At 45.2% G+C, this 27,383-nt stretch overlaps 1 protein-coding gene across 2 annotated transcripts in view; it reads left to right on the top strand.

Moving 5' to 3' along the window:
* The first annotated feature begins 948 nt into the window (after window positions 1-948).
* The window catches only part of CAMSAP1 (calmodulin regulated spectrin associated protein 1), a 542,816-nt gene continuing 516,381 nt past the window's right edge, over window positions 949-27,383 (top strand). For both annotated transcript variants that reach the window (XM_086921001.1, XM_086921000.1), the window contains exons 1-2: window positions 949-1,540; window positions 5,357-5,519. In XM_086921001.1, coding sequence (XP_086777127.1) covers window positions 5,357-5,519 — 163 coding nt within the window. In that variant the 5' untranslated portion in view covers window positions 949-1,540. The remainder of the gene's footprint in view (window positions 1,541-5,356; window positions 5,520-27,383) is intronic.

Below are 27,383 nucleotides of genomic sequence, written 5' to 3'. Positions count from 1 at the left end.
TATGTGTTAATTAGCAAAACAGATAAATAAAAGGCATTGCCATTTACAATACCAATAGCTTAAACCCTCACAAATGAGAGACCTATTGCATTGCAAATGATTGTTATTAGTGCCATTCTAGCGACCATCGTTATAAGCACTTTTCTTCATTATTATATCTGATTGAAGAGCTTGTCGAGAGTCCCGTTTCGTTATTCATAAATGCAAAAAATAGAGTTAATTTTAATTGTATTTTATTTATTTTGTTGTGAGTTGCATTGGAAAAACTCGGACAGATATCAGGTTACACCACCTCATGATTTTTTTAAGTGTAGCACATAATTAACTTTGCAACTTTTAAGATTATTTGTAAACAGGTCAAAACTGGTGAAAGTTGAATACACTGCTTGCAAGGGTACTGGAGTGGTGTTACTTCCGGTATTTTCACTGCCTGTGATGCCATTGGTTCAAAAGTCATGTGGTGTCGCTTCCTGTAATGTGATAATTGATGCTCAATTAATGCTCTCGCATGACAATTTATTCTCTGAAACTTGAGATTTCTGAGAACCTAGGTAGGCAGGTGCAGGACATACCGGGTTATAACATTCTTGGGAACATCCACCATATTATTTTTTTTGTGGCGAGAAATGAATTCCCCACTGAATTGCTTTGGAGCGAGAGATAGTTCATTAAGGCAATCAACAACCTACCGTTGTTTTTATTTATATTTGTAATGGTCGTAAAATTGAATGGTTCTGCTCCTTCACATACTTCAGTTGACTTGACGCGCATCACAACGTAATTTCAGAAACACCTTTTATTTTTGTTTACGTTGCAGCCGCCGGTGCTCCCGTGTGTTTCCTGTGCACTCCTCGCACCCGGCTCTCCTCCCCGCCTGCCTGCCTCTGGGCCCGGTTCAAGTTGACAGTTGCCCCGGGAGTTTCTCCTCAGAGCACAGGCCGCGCCTGCGCACTTTAGGCCGCTCCCTCCCCTCCCACCCCACCGCCAACGGACTGGCAGCAGCCACCAGCTACAGCAGGAGGAGGAGGAGGAGGCGGCAGGGACACATACACCGGCCGTCGAAACCGGGGGCTCCGCGCAAGACAGAACGTCCGGAGAGACCGGCGGCCGATAGGCCGCGCCCGCATCCCCGGCCTCGCGCCGGCGCCATGCCGCGCTGACACGCCGCTGGCCCGGCATCCCGGGAGCAGCCGCGGCCGGGGGCAGCCATTCATTCACTGGGGACCCGCAACTGATTTTGGCGTTTGGTGGATTGCAGTTTGCTGACATTTTTTTTCCTTTTGTGTATTTTTGTTATCTTTTTCATCGTACGGGTGTTATTTTTCCAACCTGGGATCGCGTTGCTTTTCGGTTCGTGGCCGGGTGTCATGTAGGCCCCGGCGGCGGAGAGGAGAAGGAAGACACCGGGGGAGAGACGCACATCGACAGCCTCCTCCCTAGACCAGCGAGTGGAAGACGCCCCAAAGCTGACCTTGCCTATTTATTTATGTTTTGAATCCCCCCCTCATCTGCCTCCCTCCTGCAGGAGGAGCCTTGAAAGGTGGGTTTGCCGGAGTCTCCCTCCCGTCTTGTATTGATGGTTTGCTTCTCGTGGTTATTGATCCCAGGCCTGTGGGCAGGGATGTTCTTTAAGCGACGTCATAGCTGGGATTGGGTTATAATGAATGACAAAGCCCTTCTTTTGGGGTTTCTTGTGAATCCCGTAAGGAAGTGGGGCTGTACTGAATCCGTAGAGCATGTAATACATGTAATTTTGGAGCATTATAGGTAGGATAACGACAGCCAAGGCAAGTAGTGACTTCTCACTGGTATCTTTACTGGTCCTGGTTAATAGCCAAAGGCGACATCGCACTCAATTAGGGTCGACATTGGCCATAAAAACTTAAGTGGTAAAAGGGAACGAGTCCCTCAATTAGTGGTGGTATTCGTTCTCTAAGGACCAGAAGGTATAGGTAATTGAAGTAGAGGCAGTAATTAAGTTCCCCGTAGGTGCCACAACAACTGCTTTAGGGTAGTACATTGGCTGAGATAAGTAAGGTGAATCTAGGGTGATTGTATGCTCCCAGTGACCAGGACAGCATGATTCCAGTCTCTAGTATATTCTGATAGACCAATGTATTCCGGCAGTTGACCTCTTAGTTACCTCGGCTGAATTAATTGGCTAAACATATTTTAGATTGTAAAAATAAAAAAGGGAGTTGGAAAGAGCATCTTTCTATTAAAGGTATACTTAGTTGGTGGGGGCAAAAGTCCTTTCATTGGGTCTACAAATGTGTAATAACAATTGGCAAGAATGCCTAAGTTGGTGGGAAAAATAAGGATTTACATTGGAAGTATTTATTAGGTAATTAAGGACGTCTTGATGTAGTTTAGTTCCTGGGAGGAAGGTTTGACCTGAGGACTAGCCGTGCTGGCTCTTAATTCTGAGGTCAAACCATCCTTGCAGACATGTCTGGTCTTTCCCCCACAGTTGAGCTATAGTTAACTTGGCCAAAGAAATGTCACCTATAAATCTAACTTGATACAGAAGTATTCGAAAGGCCATCATCTTTTCTACTCCGTTGCAACTTAATGGACTGAAAAAGAACCATGTCACGTTTCTTTCTACAAATGTGGCCCCATCCACCATCAGTTCATAATTTTTATAGCTTTTAACTTACAATATTAGATAAGATAACAGAGGCTAGTATATAGATACCCTATCAACATGTAGTTTGCGTGCCAGGATGTTTTATATTAGGATTGAAAATGCAACCACAACAACTACCCACAAGAGCCCTTAGGACATGGGCTGAATGTAGCATACGCCTGCTCATAGTGTAATGCATGACTGGGTCAGCTATAAGGTGTCCGAGTATGCTCAGAATGTGGCTGATTCACATCTAATGCATGACTAGTGCTTGAACTGATAATTTCTGCTTCTTGGGAGTGGAAGAGTGTACTGTATGGCTTGTCCAGGTTGGTGTTGCCCACGCACTTTCATAGACGAACAATATGAATATATGGTGCTCGTCTCGATCATCACTAAACTCCCTATAACCAATAAGAGATAAACCGTGCAAGTTACATGTTCACATCTATGCTGCTCAGCCCTTTGCATGCATGAGCAATATTTATGACCAGTCCTGGCCTGTACTGCCAAGACCATATAGGACATTTGCAGTATGTTTGATCAGTCCATGTTTGCGCTATGTATATATATTTTCCGCATCTACTGGCTAGGCCCTGAAGTGCATTAGTAGTATGTATGAGCATTTTGCGTCAGTACTGGCCAGGCCTTGAAGTGAATCAGTAATGTAGATGACCATTTTACGTCTGTACTGGCCCGGCCCAGAAGTGCACCAGTAGTATATATGACCATTCTGTGTCAGTAGTGGCCAAGCCTTGAAGAGTGTCAGTAGTAGATAGGACCATTCCACGTCAGTACTGGCCATGCCCTGAAGTTCATCAGTTGTATATATGATCAGCCTCGTCGGTAAAGGCCAGGCCCTGAAGTGCACCAGTAGTATACATGACCATTCCCTCAGTACTGCCCAAACCCTGGAGTGCAACAGTAGTATATTTGACCATTCCACGTCAGGACTACCCAGGCCCTAAAGTGCATGAGTAGTACGTCGAACCATTCCTCGTCAGTACTGCCCAGACCCAGTGGTGCATTTATGGATGTATGGATGTATGGCCAGTCCATGGCAGTACTAGCCTGAGGTGCATGAGCACTATATATATGACCATTCCACATCAGTATCACCAAGACCCAGTGGTCAGGAGCTTTACGTTCCATCATTCCATCTCAGTAATGCCCCGATGTGCATGCATGACCAGGCAACGGCTACTGCCCAGAGCCAGAAGGGCATGAGCTGCATGTATCACCAGTCCATGTCTCGACCTATGATCGTTCCATGCCAGTAGTGCTCGCGCCCTACCTTGTATGAGCTATATGTATGCCCGTTCCATGTCAAATTTGACCAGGCGATATGTAGCCCATGAACAGTATGTGTGACCACTACGCGACAGACCTTGTACTGCGTGCAGAGGGTGTGTTGAGTCCTCTTTCCTACTGCCCGGACCCTTTACTATGTGAACACCATGTATGGCCAGTCCAGGGCTCTGTGGCCCATAGACACGCTGGAGAACATTAGCAGAAACTCTGGTGGCCTAGCGTGCGCCCGAGACCTTGTAGTGCTTCACAGTATGAATGGCGAGTTCCGATTTGGCGTGTGCCTCCTAGCAGAAGCTGTGACTGCTTTACATCGATTCCGGCAACATTGGTCGAAAACGTGCCTCGTTTGCCTGTGGTACCTTACTTGAGTTGAGGTGACGCTTATAGGTTGAACGACTTGCCAGTTGCTATAGGTAACACATGGACTGCCTCATCCACAGTGGGCGCTGCGTTCTCTATTCACTTCCGGTAACCTCGTGTCTTATTTCACTAGCTCAGTGCCCAAGGATGGGCGGCACCCAAGGGCGGGTGGCATTGTTTGCAAGCCAAAGAGTTCTTGTAGATGTGGCCAGCCTGCCCATTCATACAGGACAGGGCTCCCCTGTAGAGATGTACTCTGACTTGCTTTCTCCCTACATCAAAATGTTATGTATAATGAGTTTGCCATGCACCGAACAGCAAATTGTTATTTTCAGACGTCTTCCCCGCCCCTTTATGGAGGCAGCCCCCTGTTCCGGCTCTTTCATATTCTTAATGCACAGCCCTTGGGGAAGCCCCTGGCGGCATTTCGTAGGTGTTTACACCCCTACCCCCGCTTGCTAACGATGATGTCTTCTCTATAGGAGAATTTGCATAGAGATACTAGTCTGTAATAATCACCATTTTATTGTGGGCGTTTTTATATAGTTAGTTATTGAAACCGGAATGAACAGCGATTTCAAAAACCGAATGATACCCAGTGTTTGATACTGCAAAGCATCTATATGCGCACAAAGCTGCCGCGGGCTGGCCGTAAAGCGGCAGATTTATGACCCTTGAACATCCACAGTGGGCGGCGCTGCCAAGCAGCCCTTTCTCTGACAGTAGGAGGATGTTTTTGGAGTGCTGCGCGCTCTCGATCTCATTTCACACGATGCTGAACACACACGGGCAGCAGATCTTACAGCCCTGATGCCCTTCTTTGAAAGGGATTAAAGGCGAGGCAGGTGCGCTGTCGGGTTTAATAGCTAACACGTTTTTTAATCTCCCTCTTTATGCGGTGGGCTACATTTTAACTTCAAATGTGGCCTTTGTGGAGTATGGTGATGTAGAACAAAATATGTCACGGCCTTTTGTTGGAGCTCAAGTGGCATGCTGGATGTAGCGGCGTTTCACGACTGTGCATCAGAGCTGATTTGTTAATTGCTTTTCTTTTAGATGGTGGACGTGGACTTGTGTGCTTCTGGTGAAAGCACGAGAAGAAACATGGATTCTCTGTCTGAATGCGCCGTGGAGATTGCCCCCTTGGAGTTGTATGACTCTTTCAGGGCCAAAATTGCAGCAAATTTGCAGTGGATCTGCGCTAAAGCCTATGGACTTGGTAAGGACTCACCGGAACACAGTCTTTGTTCTCGAGCACTTTCTTCTTTCTGGTTACAGATGCATTGGCCGTTCTCCACTCTGGGCATCTTGCATGTTTGAGAGCAACATCTTAGTAGATCATTGCCTGATGCCCCTTGTGGATGGCTAGAAAGTCTAACCACTGGTTATGTAATGCTTTGCAATTATCCTCTACTTTGAAATGTTTGCTGTGCCATTTAGCACACAAGGCGTAACACAACACCTGACCCATTAACCTACAAGAATACTTGCTCAGACTTCGGTTATTGCTGCATGTGAATTACACAGTCCACAAAATACCTTCGCTGCATGGGCAGCTCACACCCTTATTGCAAGTAGTAAATTATAATCTGCGAAGTTACTGTATGAGCAGCAGCATATGTGGGATCATTACATGAACAGGAGAGGCCTCATTTCCTTCTTGCAAGATGTCAGTAATAAAATAAGTTAATACATGAGCAGCAAGTGGCTAGCTTTGCTATGGCTGATTTAAAATCTGTGAAGCCACTGATTGAGTATTATAGGCAATTTTCATTCTGGCTTTCCAAATTACTTATTAGGCAGCGTTGATTTCAGTTATTGTGAAGGGTTGATTATTCCCTAAGTAAATATTGCATGAATAGCAGTTTTATTTGTTGGTAAGGGTTGATTATAACCCATGGAATGAATGCCCAGCAGTTTCCTTGAGCATTTTTAATGGAACATTGTAACCTAAAAAAATAAGTGCATGTCAGGCAAAGCTTTTCATTATTTGTGAAAATGACTTGTATGTAACCTGCAGATTGCTAAAAGACAAGCAGAGGCCTTAATTATTGTAAAGGTGGGTTATAACTTCAAAATGATTGCATGGCCAGAATAGGCCTTTATTATTGCTGACGGTTGAGTATAACTAACTTATTGTCATGGGGCAACCTAAGAAAATACTGCATTGCCACTGGAGGGCTTCATTATAGTGACATGTGAGTTGCAGCCTCCTAAGCTGCAGATGATTTCTCACATACCATTTTTTTGGGCTTCTGCAACAGTGGCTGCAGTTTTCTTACAGTTTAATTAAATCCTGCACCATTAACTACATTGGTCCTCAAGCCTTAGTTATTGCTTCACATGATTTAGAAGCTGCTAAACTACATTGAGCTGTAGTTGATCTGCGAAATAACTTGCAGAGGCTAAATTTATTGCTTCATGTGAGTTCCAGTATATTAAATCACTACATGGCTGGTAGAAGCCTTGGACTTTGCTACTGGTGAGTTATACTCGAAGACCTTCCTCAGTTGCATGTCAAAAGTAGGTCATCACTACTGCTATATGTTGAATGTTAACTATGAAATTACTTAGTGCATGAGCAACATACGTCTTAGTTATTTCTACATGTGAAATGGGCATTATTTTGCTGCATGTAGTCCCTACATGTTTGCTAGATATAACATGTTTTGTTTTAAATCGTCGTAGAGCAGGGGACTGCTTACTTATTGCTATGTGTACATGAGAGCATACAAAATGTAATTTCTGCCTGAGCAGCTGCGGCCCTTGTTATTGCTTCACCAGCCGTTTTTTATTGGTAGATGGACCAAGCCATTGACAAGCTGTCAGTTTGCGCTGTTGTCATTGAAGCTGCAGAGTCGCCATATCCTAGTGATTAATTTATTCTAATTTAATATTTTCCCACAGATGAAAATAAAGATGTTTACTTCACTGACATCTTGAGCAAAGCCAGCAGGATTCACGTTGCTTGGCATCTGAAGTTGTGAGATTTAGTTGAGGGTTGGTATTCTGTTCTTTAAAGATGTGCGCACGCCCTTGGATTGGATCGAGTTTCCAGTTAGCAGTCATTGAGAAGGGATTTGTGTGAATGCATATGAGTGAGGTTTTGTATTTTGAATTAATGCCACCTGTTGGTTTGGCTGAGGATGGCGGAATGCAGCTTAGACTAGTCGTTTGACAAGTACAGCAACCACAATGCAATCAGTTGATTTTTTAGTTGTTGGTTCACTAGAGAGAAACAACATTACGTTTTCAGGGAAATCTGTGTGAGATGGAAAAATGTCTTAGTAAAATAAGTGCATTTTGGAATGAATATAAATGTAATTGATTGACTCGACAACTGATTTGAATTTGTTTTTGCTGCAATGATCAATTTTAACTTTTGTTTATCGAGATTTTATTTCCATTGTGTTTTTATTGGACCACTTTACAAACATAAAAAAAAACACACACTTCAACTTATTCTTTTATTTACCAAAACAGATTACATGGTTATTTAAAGAAATGTATGCATTAGGTTGAGATATCAAGGATTTATTTTGTTTATTGCTTCAGTAAGCTTGGAATCTGGGTTTGTAGGCCTGATCCTGAGATAAATTGCCAGATTGAAGAAGTTTGTGGTAATTTGAACAAAGAAGTAGAGGCTGTGCACAGCAGATTCGAAGTTAGCAGAGTGGGCCTATTCAACTTTAGGACATGTATGCTACAGTACATAGCTTTGGCTATGCAGTTGGTAGTTTGAAGTGAAAAGGTGAGGTCTGTAACTTAGAATAGCTGGAAAATTGTGGGGGTGGAGGGTTCTCAGTAAACTGGAATCGTGCATGGAAGTAATGGAGAGGTAACTGTTCTTGAAAATGTCAACATGTAGGTTTAATATTTAGAATGCAAGGACACTACATTCTACAGCTGATTATTTTCAAAGAAGTTTAAGTAGAACCAAAACATAAATGGGGCAATTTCGATTAACATTAACTAGCCTCCTTGCTGATAATGTGGTGATCATGATGCGCGAATTGGAGACTACCATCCCGGATGGAATACTTGAATTTGAAGTGTTTCCCAAGCTGTCTGTTTTTTTAAACTATCCAAAACTAATGGAATGCTCTCCACTTATCTGAGAAGGAACTTGTTGTACTATGTTTAAAAGTAACTTATAGAACTAGCAAAGAAAGGAAGTAAAATATCTAGAGTTGCTTAAATTGCATGAACATGGAAAGCTTTCTTCTCCATCCTGGATCTCCTTCACAGGCTACAGTAGGCCGGTATTTTAAGGTTTGGTGGATATTATTTTACAATGATGAAGAGAGGTTTTAAGAGCTTTGGATCCTCAGGAAGATGCTAGAGGAGAAAATGAAAAGGGGGATTAGCAGATCCTTACAGTACTGTTTTATTATTGAAGTCTTAATGCTTCAAATGATTATTTAATGGAAGATGGACAATGAGTGTAGGCTCTGGATAGTGATGTATGTGAATTAATGGAAAAATGAATATTGAGAAACCAATTTGGAGGAAACTAAATCACGAAAATCAATTTTAAGGAAATACCATTTTAGGGAAAGAAACACATAATTAAAGGATTAATGTTAAAGGAAAGATAATTTTTTAGGAAACATCCAAACACAATTGGGTGAAGATTAGGAGTAATGAGGGTTTTTTGGGTTCAGTGATGGGTGATGTTATGGGGCGATAAATGTTTTTTAGGGTTCAAAATTGGTTGAGTTTAGGATGGTGAGGGATTTATAGGGCTCAGTAGTGTGCAAGGGTGTTGAGCTTTTTTAGATTTTATAGGTGGGTGGAGTTTAGGGCTGGTGAGTATTTTTAAGGTTCAGTGATGGGTAACGTTTTGGAGTGAAAGCTTTTTAGAATTCGGCAATGGGTGATGATTAGGGTAGAGTGGTGTTTTAAGGGTTCAGGGATAGATGACATTTATATGTAGAAAAGGTTTTTAGGGTTCAGCGATGGAGTTTAAAGGTGGGGAGTTTTGGGTGTCATGAATGGGTGGCTTTTAGAGGTGGTGATGGTCTGGTGAGTAGAGTTTAGGGGTGGTTTGGAATTTTAAGGGTTCAGGGATGGATAGAGTTTAGGCATAGGAAAGGGTAGGTGTAGTTTAGGGGTAGTGAGCGTTTTTTCCACTAATAGATGGGTGCGCTTTGAGTAGAAAGGATTTTCTGGGATGGGTGGAGTTTAGGGTTCCGAGATGGTTAGAGTTTAGGTGCAGTGAGATGTTTTAGGAATATGTGGAGTTTAGGGTTTGAAAGGGCTTTGAGGGTTCAGGGATCGGTGGAGTTTAGGTGTTAGGTAATGGGTATAGTTTACTTGTGAGGACATTTTATAGGAGGCAGAGATGGATTGCCAACTTGAAGCCTTGCTATAGCTGCAAGGACCTCATCTTCTCCGAAGTCCTTTTCCAGTTGAAAGCCTCTATAGATGGTATGCATTTAGTAGGCGCTTGTGTGGTAGGCTGCAGCGTCCTCATGATTGATGTCTTCCGCCGAGTAGAAAGCAGTGTAAAAGCGCTCACAGTCCTGTGCTATATGAGCAGCATCTTTTACACGTAGGCTCTGTGGTCCCTGAATCTCAGCTATTCTTTGTGTGTCTGGGCCCTCAACTAGTGAGCAAGGATTTGCACTGCTTTATTATCACCCTGCATAATATTTCTAATTGGTTTGAAGGAGAGCATATTCTGCATTGTCCATTTCGAGGGCTTTGATTTGCTTTCTAGCCAACATGAGCTGTCTCCTCACTCTATGGGAGCCTGATTGTTTGTGTGGGTCCTCTAAAACCTTCACCTGTTTTTCTAGGCCGGTTCACTTGTCCGTTCAATCCTTATTAAGTCTGGTAGAGATGGCTATGAAGGTGCCTATCAGGACCGCCTTTTAGAGTATCCCAGAGATGTCATTTGTGCTGAGGAAAGTGTGAAGGACTTCCCTGATTTTCTTTAATGTTAACTCGTAGGTCAGGAATTTGGAGTTAAGGCACCATGGGTGGGGAGGCGAGCGTGGGCCAGAGATGTTCAGGGTAATTGAGATTGGAGAGTGGTCGGACAGAGCAGCTGTGCTTATATCTATGTGAGCGGTGGCTGTTGTGAAGCGGGGAGAATATATGTCAACAACAAGGACCCCCTGATATGGATTGTACTCCTGGGTCAGGGTAAATAATGTCTGTAAAGTAACGCACTCAGGCAGGAAACCATCTATGATTTATAGAAAACTTTTGCATTCCTTTTTATCAATGAATTTATATGGAATTATGCAGAATGGTTTTTAGAGTTCTATTATTGATTTAATGATTTTATCACATGCTTTGTTCTTATCAAATTAAAATGTACTTCATATGCTAAAACAGTTGTTTAACCTTTTATTATTTCTGGTTGTTTTTGCCAATTAATGTGTGCCAATATTTCGTTTGTCTGCCTGGGTGCGTTACTTTACAGACGTGAAGCGGGGAGAAGTCAGGAAATAGGTTATCCTCGCATAGGTTTGGTGGGCCCAGTCGTTCCCGGTAGGGGTTCCTACTCTCCACACATCTACCAGTCCCATTTCCCCCAGCCTATGGTGGTCTGTCGACATGTATGCCAGTTTTTCCCATCCTTTGTGTTGACTGGTCTAGGAGTGAGTTGGTTTAACGTCGCACCCTGACCCTGTCAGGGTGTTTGCATCACGGGTAGTCAGCACCTGTCCTATGTCATTCAGGATGAAGTCCTCCTGGTGATCATTAGGGGCATAAATGTTGGCATATGTAAAAGTGTGTTCGTTCACTGGAAATCAGCAATAGAAGTCTGCCCAGCAGCTCTGCCTGTGTCTGGAGGACTTGACCCTGGAAGTGGGATGCAAGTAAGATCGCCACTCCTGCCTTTTTCTCTGGTTCAGAGGAGAAGTATGAGCGGTCAGACCAGCAGGATTGCTTGTGTTTCCTATCTCCTTTCGGAGGTTAGTTTCTTGTATAAGGCAGATGTCACAGTTGGAGTCTCTAAGCATAGAGGAGAGTGCTAGCTGCTTTACTCAGGCATTGGGTCCACGGACATTCAGGCGTAGAATTTTCACCATGTACCACCATAGGAGGGTCTGCCAGTGGTTAAGAGCGAAGGTCTGCTACCAACAACTCCCACTTGACCGGCAAGACAGTATCACTGTGTAAAGAAGGTCTCCAAGCAGGTGGGTCACTGATCAAGGGATGTGGGATTGTAAACAAAACTGTGAACCTCAGTCATTCCCCTCTTGGGAACATGAATCATTAGGTGTTTGGGGCTCATGTCACTCAACGAGTCATTGCTGGATTCGAGGAGGGGTTGGAGCTCCGCCTGTGCCAGGTGATCATTGGTGTGAGGGTCTAAGGCATCCAGGCCCCGGTTGCTTGTTTGGTGGGAGCCACAGACAGCGTGGGTGCCGCAATCAGTCCTGCTGGTAGTGAATAGTCCCTGAGCCAGCCCCATGAAAGATGTCTTTGTCTGATGAGGGTCTGTGGTGTTGCAGCTAATGAAGCAAGGCCATTTTCTCTTGGTGGCTCTTTTCCGCCATTTTCTTGTCTGTTTTCTTCCACACTGGTTGATGAGTGTTCTCCCTTGCACGCGTTGAGGTCGGTGGGCTCCATGGCTTCGAGCATGCGCCCTCCTCCTGCAGGGCTTGCAAGCCCAGGACTGATTGGGCCTATTCCATATTGCGGATTATGTGTGTCGCATTGTTCCAGGCGAAGATGAAGCGCAAGGGTTGCTCTCGTTTGTGTCTGACCCCCCTGTTCTCTCGTAGAAACGCAGAGGCCAGCTCAAGTGCCCAACAGCATTGCAACGTGATGGTGGACAGGTCCTGGAACAGCTACATCTTTGTTCCATCGAATGTGATCGAGCACCGATCCCGCATTGCAGACATGATGGCTTCCTTTTGGCGATGGTGGGGCACGCAAGTCAGGATGCCTTGAGGCGCCCCATGGCACTTGGATGGGCGACTGGCCCTCTGTGAGCGATCTAAGATCATTTCTTTCTCTGCAAACTCTGGTACGTTATGGCGGAATAGACGGATCACGTAGTTCTCTACGTTCCCCGAATCTGCCTGGAAAGGGACTCCTTTAATTCTAATGTTTGATCAGCGTGATTTGTTTTCGAGATCTTCCAGGTGAAGTTGCAATTCTGCATTTTTGTGCGTAGCTCCAGTAATTCGCTTTGGTGGTCCAAGTCGTCCAGTTCCATTTCTCTTGTGTCACTATTTTTTTGCAGAATGGACACTCATTGCCCCAGGTCCCCCAAATCATTTGATTTCTCCTTGCTACATTTAACCCAGACTGTTACATAGCGATCAATGCATGCTTTTACATCATTCTTTATATGCTTCCCCCCCTTTATACTGTTTTTCTTTCGATCTGAATCTCACTAGAAGGTCACAGTATATCTTTTTTTGTATTATTATTTATTATTCTTTTATTATGTTTTGTCGCATATGCTTTTCTTTTATAAAAATATCAATAAAACTTGTTCAAATAAAAAAAGACCTACAAAAACCCATCGTTCTATTGTTTTCACCCAAAATCCTCACAATTCGATGCAATTTTAACGTGCATCTAAAAGCAGATAATTCACATTGTGATTGTATATCGGCTTGCTTGTTTTTAATCGCAAGCCTCACCTGACTGCCATTGATAGTGCTGTTCGCTAACAAAATCGGGCTGTTTATCCTACTATCCCTCTTCCAATTTTCAAAGTGAGAGTTCAAGGTTTAGATCTGGAGTGTGCATGTATATGTTTTTTATATACTTGCTGCCTTGTATGGCCCCTTCAGCAAGATAGAATGTTAAGCTCTTATCCAAATGCTAATTTTCTGTTAACAAATAGGTGCCTTTGAGAGCTTTCAGCAGTGTTTATAATTGTTCCCCGAGCATTATATGCCAATGATGACATGCATATTTATTTGATAGTAACCAGTGCACAATATACACTTGACACAGTTTCAGAAATTCCTTAAGCTGAGCACTATTGGATGCAGGATAATAGCCATGTAAATCAGTGGGTTTAAGACTGAGATTTGCTGTTGCGGGCCAGTTGTAATTTCACATTTTAGTAGGTCTGATCTACCCAGTGTGAGAAGTTGTTAGCCTGGCATATGTTGTCCACTATTCTAGTGGGCCCCTTGCACCAGCCTAAACGACCCTTTTGATGGTGGTTGTAAAGTCAACCTTATAGACAAGCTATCCTAGTGGTAGCATGGACCAGCAGTCTTAGGCTAAAACCTCAGCGAGCATGTGAAGCCAAGCTGTTTTACCAATTATAATCCCTTGAGTACCAAATGAAAGGACACCACACAAGGTATATATCAAATATATATGTATTTATTTCTAACACAACCCCTCTGAACTCTTTATGAGGTCAGAGATCGAAATACATCACAAGTTACTCATTAAGCATACTATAAGTTGCACAAATACAGTTCTGCCCTAGGGGCCTCACAAACCATATACTAAGTAAATGGTATAAGAGTCACTTCAGGAATAGGGAATAGGCCTAGGGCCTAGGAAATCGCTGGGGCTACACTAGACAACTAAAGGTTAGGAAGTAGGAGACCCACGGGAGACGCGTGCAGTGTCTAAACACAGTCGTGAGTTACCATTGACTTACAATGGAGAACATAGAAGTTACAAAGTTACAGTTTTAAGACCATTCCGGATGGACTACGGTAAAACCCCTTTAAACTAGGAGACTTCGAGAGTCAACACCCACGGGAGCACCGGAGTACTTGAGTTACCTCACCCAGGGAAGCCGGGTGCATAGGTGTCTTTTCGTGTCGGGTTTCGTCAATATTTTCTATGGAGATCTGCAAAGAAGTGCTGCAGGCGACCAGAGGAAAAGTGTCCAGGTGGATCGGAGGCGAGAAGAACCTGAAAGCAGGGGGGACAGAGTCTGGGTCTCTAGCCAGTGACCAGGAAGGAACCAGGAAGAAACCAGGCGATGTCGAGCGATTTCAGGTGAAGAGGCGAAGCTTGTCTCTGCAGCCACGAGGACCAGGAGGCGTCGACGACCACCAGGAGCTGATTCGAGCTGTCCCACGAAGGATCTAGTTGACTGCGGTGTCGGTATCCGGACTGGACCCAACAAGCCTTGGTCACCGCAATCCACGCAGGAAGTGAAGATGGGCTTCGAGTCAGACCAGCAAGGTCTGGGTAGCTTCTACTTTGGAGGGAAGCTGGAGCAACCAGGAAAGCCGTTTAGTTTCAAAGATTCGTCTTCGGAGGGCTCATTAGCCAACGGGCTAACAACCGGAAAGACGCGTCGAGCTGAAATGCAGGAGCAGGCCCCACGCGGCACTCTTGGAGTGTGGAGGGCTGAGCTTTGGTGCAAATGGTGCTCGGGTCTAGGGCTTCTCAAACCCCAATGCACAACTTCGAGGGTGCCTCTGTAGTTGCACTGTTAACAAAGTGCCGGATGTCCAGGGTATCCGGTCCCACGTCTCTCGTGTCCGCCACACAGCGACAAAGCAAACAGGCAAGTTACTGGTGGTGCCTCTTTGGCACAGGGTGGTCACTCCTCTACCACAAGGGAGAGGTCTTCAGTCTTCTAGTCGATTTATAGAACGTCGAAGGTCCAAGAGTTCGTATCCAAGTTTCTTCCAGGATTAATCTAAAGTCTCTAGACACAGCTCCCATCTTTATACTGATTTTAGGGGCTGGATTACCTGCTAGGTCCCTCCTATGGGTGGACCCTGAGAATGGGGTGTTTTCACCCCTTTCCCTTTGTCCAGTTTTGCGCCAGAGCGGGCTGGAGTGCCCCAGCAACTGGTTTGAACCGGGCTATGCATTGAGCACCTTGTATGCCCCAGGCACTGTCTGGAAAAGCATCTTTCCATTCAACCCACCCTTCCCCAATAAACTACAGGCTGTCTGGGGAGGTGCTATCACCTCCTCTGACAGGAAACCTATTGTCCAGGCCTCCCTTGCCGGAGTTTCGTCCAGCAGCAGGAGGTCAGACTCGTGTCTGGTCTGTGGCAGCAGCATTCATTTTGTGATGCTGAGGCTCTGTTTAACTTTGACCGGGTAAAGCAGTAACTACTTTTCTTCTCCCTCTAGAAGGGTGGAATGCTACCCCCGCCACCAGGCGGGGGGAGGAGGGGCAGGGGGGGGGTTGGTAGTATTCCAAAGCGTTCGACACTTTACACGACATGTTATGATAAAGCCAAACCAAAGTTAGCATTAACCGCGAGGATTATAATGCACTTAAGAGTATATGGTATGGCTATATCATAGAACAGCTATAAGGAGATGGTTCCGAAAGCTGCAGAGGGGCTCAGCTCATGCTAGGGCACCCTCTCACATAAAACCAAGCACTCTGCCTCCAGGATTGTCAAGGCCTGCCATAGGAGTGACTTATAGGTATATATGTGTCTATATATATATATATATATATATATATATATATATATATATATATATATATATATAGACATATATATAAAGGGTAGATATGAATGAATGAAATGAGTTTTGTCATGCGCAAACTTTGCCCAATGGGCATCAAGGCGCCTAATTCAAATAAAACAGCTCGCAAATCAAACCAGCATTATCTCATTGGTAGGCTTTGGTAAAGTACCACGTCTTAAGGGCCTTTTTGAACAGATCAATTGAGGGTAGGGTTTTGACCTCAAGTGGAAGAGAGTTCCAGAGCTAAGGAGCGGCGACAGAAAAAGCTCTCGCTCCCCATCTGGCTAGCCTTGTACGGGGCACTACCAGTTGAAATAACCCAGCAGATCGAAGAGATCTGGTTGGGATATAGCGGGTAAGCAGAGACCCAAGTGCATCGTCCGTGCCAGCCGCAAGAGCTCTGTATGTAAGACATAGAATCTTAAAAAAGACTCTATGCTGAACAGGGAGCCAATGAAGATCTCTCCTAGCAGTCGTGGCTGAAGATGCCAAGGGGAGGGCCAGAACAAAACGCGCTGCAGCATTCTGCACGATTTGCAGTCGATGGATAAGGCCCTTGTTGGACTCCACATACAGGGAGTTGCAATAATCGAGCCTGGAGCCAACAAGAGCGACTGCAATCTGCTTACGAGCCTGGAGAGAAAGATAGTTACGGATCCTATTTAGAATCCTGATAACACCACAGCATGTGGCCACAGTCCTATTTACTTGGAGCGTCATAGAGAGTGGTGTCAAAGACCACGCCGAGATTTCTGGCTGATTGGGAGGGAGTGGGGCAGGTGCCAAGAGATGAAGGCCACCACTTGCTCGACCAAACATCTTGGTCTTTCCCAAAGACCAAGACAATCTGCCACATGTTGCATGCATGACGTAAAGCTAATGGCGGATGTATGGACAGAGGAATGAGCCAGTGACACTATGATCCGGGTGTCGACGGCGTAGGACACCACCTCCATCCCCTGCGATCTTACTAGTCTAGCAAGGGGGGCCACATAGATGTTAAACATGGTCGGACTAAGGGCCGACCCTTGTGGCACCCCACATTGCAATGACTTGGCAGGGGAGAGGAAATTTCCAAGCTTTACTCTCTGTTCTCTACCAAGGAGAAAGGAGTTAAGAAGATTCAAGGCCGGCCCAGTAACCCCTGCCTCCCTAAGCCGAGATGTTAAAATGGCGGGAGACAGGGTATCGAACGCGGCTGTGAGATCTAATAGGACCAGTACTGTAGTTTGGCCACTATCCACTTTGCGTCTGATGTTGTCTACTACAACAGTGAGTGCGAATTCGGTACTGTGGTACTTTCTGAATCCGTGCTGTGTGTTATCAAGATACTCACTGGTCTCAAGAAAAGTGGAGAGGTGAGAGTTGAGGTGTGCCTCCTGTATTTTTGCAGGGGCCGGGAGCAGAGAGATTGGCCTGAAGTTTTTAAGAAGGCCAGGATCCAAAGACTGCTTCTTAAGGAGAGGCTTCACAATAGCCTTCTTCCACACTGCTGGAAAGGAACCCTGGACAATAGCCCTATATAGGTATACTATATCTAAGCAAGGGGTGATTACACCACCTTACCCACGCTGAGTGATCAGCCTGTGGTGTCAGTTGAAATGGCCAGCCAGGGGTGGCATAATACATGCTGCAGCCCCTGGTAGGCCTTGGGTACCTATGGTACACTATACAGGGGCTCACAAAGGTGACCCAATATCCTATCTGGTATGCACCTAAGGTACATGGAGTCCATTTTATAGGGAGCGCAGATAGCCTGGGGCCCTGAATTCCAGGATCCCAGGCCAACTAAGTCAAAAACCAGCTAAACACTAGGCAAAAAGTTGGAGTAACCATATAGTCAGATATCCACCTTCCTACACCCAGTCCCCCACTTCTTTTCAAGTCTTTTCACATAAAGGTAGTAATGTGTGTATTCCTGAACTAGGATCAAAGTGTCATGGTGCATGAGACTTTTTTAAAGCTAAACAAGCTGAAAAGTGCATTTTTATGTCTTTCAAGCATCTTCCCTAACGGAATGCAATGCATAGAGCCTTAATAAATGAAAAACGTAATTATGCTAACATTGTGTGTTCCAAGTCTATCGCTCTGTCTGATGAGGGAGTCCGGAATGGAGCAGGTCTTAACATCTTTGTGGAAACAGAATGGGATTTAGCCCCCCCTCCACACCTTCTTAAGAATGGTCAATGGCTCCTTCTGCCGGAGCGCGTTGAATAGAAGATTAAATGTACAAGTACTAGAATAGTCTGCTTACAGTTGACTTTCTTATTGAGACCATGTGTAAAAGTCATGTGAGGAGAGCCAAGAATTATTTCTGGTCACACTCAGTAGATTTCACAAACCTCGAAGGTGTGCCCACCAGTTGTGCAGAGTGACTAAAACTGAAAAGTGTCCCCTAATCTGTTCCTTTATAGGATACAAACTGAAGAGGCAATATTGGGACATACAGCTACCCTGGCTGAATAGTTGAGTGCCCTCTACCTACTGCCTTTCCTGCCACACAATAGGCATATAGTACATATTCTCCATTTTTTTTATATATACTATCCTGGTGAAGGACATGAGTATCAAAATGGAAGGTAAGATCATAATTGTATTGGCTATAAAGGACATAATGAAAGCCCTCAGATAAAGCAAGAAAGCATGATATCCAAGTACACATATGTTTTGAAGGGAATGTCCCCTAAATAATAGATGTGTGTTCCGGTTCTGAGTGTCTGACTGCGTTTGAAGCAGGTATCCTGATTTTATTACGCCCTATAATCTATCTAATCAAGCCTGTGTACAGAAGCCTAGACCCCTCTATGGTAATGTGAGGTCCAGTACCTGTTTTGTGACCCGCAGGACACTCCAAGTACGCCTACAGAACATACATGGAACTATTTTCCATCCCATGAGTTAGTCACAAAAAGTTGTGATGGCAGTATACTGAGTTTTCTGAATCACTAGCTATGACCAGACCTTTTTTTCTGTGTCAGAGTAGAGTGCGATCTAGGGACCCCACTCTCTTTAGTTTGAACCTCCGACCCTTGCACTGATATTCTGTGTGGATGTGCCTACAGTTGATTTGTAGCACCCGTGTGATAGACTTTCAACATACCGAGACTTTTTCTGAGTACTGGGCCTTTTGGGATCCCTTTTGGATAGCTCCCGATTTATCATGGCAAATGGTGGAGAGTGGATATAGGCTTCCCCAGACAGTGGAAGTGTAATGACTGCATTCCTGTGGCTGGATGGAGGAGACAGACACTGAAGTGAGGGAGGAAGGAGACAGGACTACCCTTGGATATGCTGTGAGTCCCTTGTTAGCAACGGCCCCTGAGCAATGTCATTTGATAGAACGTGAGGGGAGGGATAGCCGTTTCTGTTCGAGATGAGGTAATTTCTAGACAGTACCTGCCGTTTTGTCTGCCTGTAATTACTGTTTCAGGAAGGCTGATGGCAGCCGGGTAACTAGATCACACACTTCATTATGCCCTTTTTAGGTCTCACGCCTAGCGTTGCAGTGCGTAGCATTGCTCGCGCAGAGAGAGACCTCTTGTAGGGGGTTTCAAAGCAGACCTAGGAATTGCACACGCTTGTGCGTGTGCTTTTCCTTTTGGCCCACGCTATTGGCCTTTGCGTGTGTCTTTTTATCAGACAGCACGCAATTAGCCAAAGACGGGGGCATTGCTCTTCCCATGGCCTATTGGTGTCGGTTACCCGCACCGCTGCCATGTGGTTTCAATAATTGTGCCCAGACAAGGGCGTGATATTTGAAACCACATGGCTCGCTGTGGCGATCGCGCCCGCACCAGACCCCGGGCAGGGCCTGCTGCCCAGATTCGTTGCCGCAGTAACCAGGCAGCAGCTGCTGCTAGTCTGACAGAGACTCTGCCCAGTGGGGGGTGTGTGCAACTCGCCTCGGTCGGATGACCCAGAGAACAAGCGCACAGGTTCGGCGGGTCTAACTCTACTCCACGACTCGCAGTCAGTGTGAGTGATTTGTGTGCCTGACTGGCACAATCATGCAGCGCTGCAGCTGCCTGCACAGGAGGGCGACTAACTCGACTCGAGGCAATAATAAACCAGCCAGGACGGGTCCCGTCACCCATGGCCGCCGCAGGACATGGAGGAGTCAGTAAAGTTCACCAGAACGTAACTTGTCAGGCATCCTCACGTGACTGTATTAAGTTAGTAGTATACTAACTCTCTGTGAGCTCTAAGCAGCACATTACCTCTACGTCAGACAGCGCTGCAGCACAACACACGTGGTGCACTGCAGATCTGTGATGCTGCAGACATGTGTGATCTTCTGCAGGGCTGGTGTGTGACTGTCTCATCATCCTTCCGTCACGGTCCGGCAGCCTGCCACATGCTTTAGTGTTGTTCACTGCAGGCGGCAACTGCACGCAGCGAACGGTCACACAGTGACACAGCACTAAAGATCTCTGTGATATGAGTACTTTTCTTTGGTCAGGCAGCCTCATACAGTGTTGTTGTTTACCGCTCTGTGCGCATTACGACTTTATAATGTCAGCAGCAGCACGGCAGACACGCACATGCGGCACTGCAGATCTGTGATCCTGCTGCATGATGTGTCATGATCTAATCTGCAGGGCTGCTCTGTATTGTCATCCTTTTTGGGTCTGAAGGCAGCCACTGCCTGCCACTGAAGTGTTGTTACCTTCACAGCATAACACGCGGCACACTCCAGATCTGATGCATGTGATTATCTAAATTGAGGGCTGGCTTCTCTGTTGGTCAGACAGCCCACTGGTGATAGTAGTGCTGTTGTCATATATGTTACCTTTTTGTCACAGCAGCACGCACGCACGCGGCACTGCAGAGCTTGTGATCTAATCTGCAGGGCTGCTCTGTCTCGTGTCGTCCTTCTAGTAGCCTGCCTGCCACATTGCATCCAGCTGATTCAGGTTAGCAAGTGTGCTGAACTCAAGGTGGCATTTATTTCAATTAACTGGAGTTGCACACTGTAAAGCACTGCTCGCATTACTGAAAATTTGAGCTAATGCTGTTGTAAAAATAATGCAATGCCAATAGCTCAAACTTTCAGTAATGCGAGACCTATTGCATTGCAAATGCTTGTTTAATACTCCTTGGATCCAGCATCATTGCTATCTAATGGGAGAGCTATCGCCTTGCACAAAGACTGAGCCTTAGAGACTGCAAGAAAATGACAGTTGAAATCTAACCAACCAAACCTGGTTCCAAAGCCTAAGACAGTGGATCCACATCCACCTGATTTGAAAAGGAGTTAAAAACAAACAAACATGGGACCCAGACTACACAAATTTTTGCCAAGTTCATTGTGACTGCGCTGACTAGGATGTGTGTCTGCATGACCAGAGGTGGGAAAACATTTCCTGAAGTCTGCACTTCTTTCTGAGGGTCTGCCTAGCACCAAAAAGCCTGCCTGCCTGCTGAGAGAGGAAAGCAGATTACCTGGTCCTGCAGAGGGAGAAACTGTCCATAAGGTGAAGCCCAGTGGCTTCCTGACAGGCAGTACTCACAGAATTAGCTGCCTGCCAGTAGGAGTGAATTGTGTTGTGTGGGGCTGCTTTCGTCCTAATGGGTTCCTGTTTTGAACTGTGCAAGCTATTAAAGTTTGAAGCAGCACTGTGTTATCTGGCTCTGCTGCCTAATATCTGAACTGCTCCAAGAAGAACCATCACTATGTGGAAGCCCTCGTTCGTCCCAGAAATTACAGCTAGCACCTACTTAAATCGCAGCTGAGGTGACCAAGCTCCTGCGACCACCATGCAGACCTGCCATGCTAATGTCTGCTCATCTGCCTATGTCTCGAATGAGCCTACCGCTGCGACTTCACACCACTGAAGCGTCTGCTGCAGGAACAAATATGCTGGTCAATCCTAGATGAGCTTGAGAGACTCGTACCAGGCTGGGTACAGTCTGGGTGAGTTCTGCCCACGGACAGATGTATGTGTGGGTAGAATTTGGGATGTTCTTGGAGAAGCAGCTTCCTGAATGCTTTTGGTCCTCGCTCGCCCCGGATGTACAGTAGTTTGTGGAGTTTGTGGTATTTTTACCGCTTCTCACAAGGGGTGTGAGAAGGTGTTCTTCATTCTGGCAAAATGGTGAGAAAAGTAGCCTGAGAATTTGCTTGTTGTACATTCTTTGCTGGCATAAAGGGGTAAGTAGTAACTAATCACAATGTAATATATCGCATTTATATATAACTAGCAGCCCGCCCCGGCGTTGCCCGGGGCAGAAGGGGGCTGGGGGCAGCATTGCAGCAGGAGAGGCGCAGCAGAGCGGCCGGGAGCAGCAGACCGTACGTACAGTGTTTTCTTGCTCCCGTTTTGTTGGTCCTGGCCGCTTCTGCCCACGCTTGTGTCCGCTGGTTCTCTGCCATCGTTTTCTTGGTCCTGGCCGCTTCTGCAGACTCTCCTGTCCACTCTTACTCTGCGCTCCTCTGTGCATGTCGACGCTCCTCTACTCGCTCCGGACCTTGGAGGGTGTCGCTTCCGCTGTTTCTCTGCGCTCGTTCTCTTGGTCCTGGCCGCTTCTGCCGACTCTCCTTTCCGCTCTTACTCTGCGCTCCCCTGGGCATGTCGACGCTCTTCTACCCGCTCCGGACCTTGGAGGGTGTCGCTTCCTTTCTCCTGTCTGCTCCACGCATCAGCAAGCACGTTGTTAGCTGGCGCTTCTTCTAAGGGACTACTTTCCCTTAAAAATTACGTTTCCCTTCTAACATATATATATTTTGTTTTTATATAGCCTATGTCCTTCTGCTTGCCCTGACTTTTTCAAAGATGTATTGGGTGTTTGGATTGGTGGTGTACTTTTCGAGTTTACCTGGCTCAAAGGGCACAGTTCTCTCTTTATAATAGTAGTATAGATATGCAAGGATGGTGCGGATATGAACAATGACTACATTATATAGGTCTTATATACATCCCCGGTATCAGCAGAAAATGGCTCACAGGGCCTCAATTATTAGAAATCAAGGTATACATGTAGTTGTGAGTCCATTTTTAGGTCGAGCATTCAAAACCTCTTGTATATACTTTTAGTATATACTTATGTGTATGTACTTTGTGGGCTCTGGAGATCAGCCCTAGGGCTGGCTGCTACTGCTAAGGGACTTTTTTCTGTTCAATTGCCTCTATTTAACTGTCTCTATAGAAAATGATCAGTAGAGGTCAGTAAAATAGCAGAATTGCTTTCTGCTGAGGGACTTTGTTTATTTTTAATTTTTCTGGCAACTGCCTCCATTTAACTTTCTTATTGGAAACGACCAGCAAAGGTCAGCAAAAATACCAGAATCACTTTAGCATTCTCTAGATTCCAGTCCATAAAAATTGTCTTCCACGAGCACCAGTAGATTACAATATTTTTTTTTCAAATCTTGTCTTTTCAGTGATATGACACTGAAGCGCCTGACTTTATATTAAAAACAGAGCTTTGGACTATATCATGTTCCGCTGAAAGGCAATATTTCTCTACATGTGTTCCCATACCTGACATGTCACGCAGTTTGGTGCTTACTTTTCCTCCATGTTAAAGAACAGTAGATGTTTCAGCACCCAGGCTAATGTGCTGCATAGCTAATTACATATTAGGTCTCAAATGTGAGACCGATTGCATTGCAAATGCTTGTTTTTGTTCGGTGCCCAGCTTTGAAATAGTTATTTGTGGTTGATTCAGTTTCATAAATGTCTTGAAACCTTTTGTGTTCTATGAACCGAATATTGTCAGCTATTTTAACTCTTCATTTTACTAACTTTGTGGCACCCCAAAGCGAATAAGTTTTTAAAAGCGCCATATAAATGAAATTAGAAAAATAACTGAGAACTGGGCACCTGAAAAGCTTTAACACACAAGCCCCACCCCATGAATGTTTTAATTTCAAGGCAAGCGTTTTTTGCACGACACATCTTTTTTAAGACGGACATCATCCCTGGATCCCTCGGTCAGACGTTGAAACTTCTGGAACCCTTTGGGTACGTCGGACGAGCGCAAAAGTGCTAATGTGCATCGGACGGCTCCCACGGTTTTGACGACATGGCACAGGAAATTCCTCTGGTGCGGGCACCAGAGGTATTTCTGTTTCACTGAAACGGTGATCAGCGAGCACGTTGCGCTGACGTCATTTCATTGAAACCTAATCTGAAATGAGCCAAAAGGTTCATTTCAGTTTCACTTTTTATTCAACCCCCCCCAAGCACGTAGAAAGATAGGAGAGATATCATTGGAAAGGGGAGAATTGGGGGCAGTAGCCCCTGATCTACCCAGAAAGCAAAAAGCCCTAGGGAGGGTTGGTGGCTGCAGAGAATGGGCATCTGAATTGCCCCTCCCCAAAAAGAGCGTTCCTTCCCCGCACCCCTGGAAGGCAGATCGGGGCAATAGCGCCTTATCTGCCCCCTTCCCTCCGGGGTGGGCAGAAATCCCAATAGGCACCAGGGGTATGTTATGGGCATGTCAGGGAACAGCCCCATAGGCAAGGGTCGTTTCCCGTTTTTTAAGCACATATTTTGGCTGTTTCAGTGATATTTTTAGTCTCATCTGCCCCCAAGCAGGGGCATAAAACCACTAGAAACAACGGACAGTTTGTGTGAACTGGAGTTTGGCTGACGGTCTTCGTAATTGACGCGTGGATGGTGGTGTGCGTGTACTGACTCTTGGCTGGCGGTGTGGCTTGCATAGATCCCCCAGCATTTGTAACAGAGTTTCCCCTCAAACCTCAAATTTACTTGCTAAGTCACATTTTCCTCATATTTCTGTGTGGGTAAGTTGTAGGATCACCGTGCAGGCACACATTTCCTACCACCCAGTATTCCCCTTGGTCTCCCAAGAAAAAATTATACCTCACTTGTGTGGTTGCCCAAAGTAGCGTCAGCCTAAAAACCTTTAAACAAACTGCCCTTTTGGACCCGCTTTGGGCCCCCCACAATTTCTACAAGATTTTGGCCCTTCGATATCATCCACACAAGTAAGGTATCATTTTATCAGGAGACTGAGGGGAATGCTGAGTGGTAGGAAATCTGTGCCATGAGGTGATACCACAACTTTTCCACACAGATATTAGAGGAAAATGTCACTTTTTAGCTCAATTTGAAGTTTGCAGCGCATTCTGGGAAGGAAAATGTTGGAGGATCAACACATGCCACATCTCCCTGGACTCACACAGGTGTCTAGTTTTCAGAAATGTCTGTTTTTTGTTTAGGTTCCCCTAGATGCCTACAAGCCTGGGACCAAAAACACAGGTACCCACCTATCTATCACAAAACCACCTCGTTTTTCAAGGGTGTCACCTGCGTTTTTGCTCCCAGGTTCATCGGACATCTAGGCACAAATGTCCTACCACACAGCGTTCCCCTTTGTCTCCTAATAAAAATTATACCTCACTTGTGTGAGTGTCCAATGCAGAATCGCCTAAAAACTTATTTGAAATATAATTAGGGCTTCCGGTTTTATGGTATTTATTTTTTGCACATTTCCGTCTGTATTTATCCATATTTGTTTTTTTGCCCATCTTATTGGTATTTATCCCTATTTATTTTGTGGTTTGTTAATAATATGTATATTTCCACATTTATTTAACGGTTAAACGTGCAAATTACACAGTCAAAAATAATACACTCATCAATTGCCATAATAGCACAAATGCATGTAGAGATTTGCAGTAATAAATGTAAGCAAATATCAGTGGGCTTTAGAACTCCCTGTGCTGCCAATATGTACAGCAACTGGCCTGAAAGTCAATAATTACAGCCTAGAGAGTCACCCAAAAAGAAGCCAATTGACTGTATTTTTCCACTTTAAAAAATAAATACAGACAGGAAACACAATGTTTTCTGTCTGTATTTATCTGTAAAAACGGAAAACAGGGAGCCCTAAATATAATATAACGCTTAGAGTTTGCTGTGCTATCCCCTCAAACCCTATGTTTTTGGCATTTCCCAGTCGCAGGCCCTTGGCCCACCCATACAAGTGAGGTATCATTTTTATTGGGAGAATTTGAGGAATGCTGGGTGGGTGGAAGTTGGTGGATCCATGCAGATGCCTGAACTTTCCATCACAGAAACATGAGGAACATTTTTTTGGGGAACAAAATTTGAGGTTTGCAAAGGATTCCGGGTAACAGAACCTGATGAGAGTCACACAAGTCACCCCATCCTGGATTCCCCTGGGTGTCTAGTTTAAAATAATGTATAGGTTTGCTAGGTTTCCCCAAGCTAGGGTTCAAAATCCACAGCTAGGCACATTACAAAACAAGCATTTACAATGCAATGGTTTTGCCTTTGTTAAAGTTAGAGCTATTGGCATTGCTCTTGACATTATTTTTATTTATGTTTTTTTTTACATAAATAAATGGCATTGTCATTTACAATGCCACTAGCTTTATCTCGCAAATGACACACACAAACACACACAGAGCCCCCCCCCCCACACACACCCACACCCACACAGAGCCCCCCACACACACAGCCACACAGAGCCCCCCACACACACAGCCACACAGAGCCCCCCACACACACAGCCACACAGAGCCCCCCACACACACAGCCACACAGAGCCCCCCACACACACAGCCACACAAAGCCCCCCACACACACAGCCACACAAAGCCCCCCACACACACAGCCACACAAAGCCCCCCCAAGTATAAGGTACTTAAAATGAGTAATTTTGTCAAAATGACACATCATGTGTAAGATTATAATGTGTTATTACGCATGCTCCGTGTGTGCGCCTGGTATTGTTTGGCATTAAGATGTGATACAAAGTGACCAAAATGGTGCTGGGGCTACTGGACCAAAATGCATTACATTCACCTTGCTACCAGAACCCACGATCTGGACGGAGTTCGAGCATTTAAAAGTGATTTAAGACATAACACATCGAAAACATGCCACTTCATACACAGTAAACTTGACGAGCTATAGCAACACGTTTTTCAATACAACGGGGATGGACACCAGTACATGGCTGGGGCTTTAAGAAGACGTCACCGTCCAACGCGTTACTAAGGCGGAAGTAAATGCAGCGCTCCTTTTCAATAGCCTCACACGCCCATCACGATTGCTAGTCGGCTTGCTACAATGAGTCATTACTATCGGAAACTGCATCCGACTTTAATCTTACGTTTTACAGTATTTTTACACGTACCCTCCAAACAATGCTTCTGGATAAATTGGTGCAATATTTTTTTTATTTACCACCCAAGATCCCACTCCTCCTCCCGGCAGTGAGAGCGCAATGAACAACAAATTAAAGTCCGAAGAATGGTTTTCAGGAAGGGTGTATTGGCGGCGGTTATGACAGTGGCAAGAGTAATGCGGAGGAGTACGTTTGGATTTCGGGGTGGGCATGCTGGGAACGGAGGGAGACAGGATGGCAGGAGATGGGTAGAGGAGTGCACAAATTACGTTCTCAGTTAAGGAAAAGATTGGGTACCAGAATACTTTATATATAGTACAACGAAAGTGCACATGACAGATCAGATTGTGTGAAGTCCAAAGGATCACTTCAGAGTTAGCAGTGTAAGAAAGGCATGTACGGAGGGCGTGTGCACCCTATGTGTAACCTGGATGTGCTGGTGAAATACAATGCGACTTTCTGCAAGTTGAACGAAACTGCTTCCGAATTAGTAAACTACCTAGGACCATTCACTCTATACCCTTCACATGTCGGATGGTGTTCAAAGCGGGCTGCCGTTAGT

The sequence above is a fragment of the Lissotriton vulgaris genome, chromosome 5, assembly GCF_964263255.1.
Source record: "Lissotriton vulgaris chromosome 5, aLisVul1.2, whole genome shotgun sequence".
Classification (NCBI taxonomy): domain Eukaryota; kingdom Metazoa; phylum Chordata; class Amphibia; order Caudata; family Salamandridae; genus Lissotriton; species Lissotriton vulgaris.
Note: the sequence above shows the minus strand (reverse complement) of the source record. Positions and strands in the feature narration are given on the sequence as shown.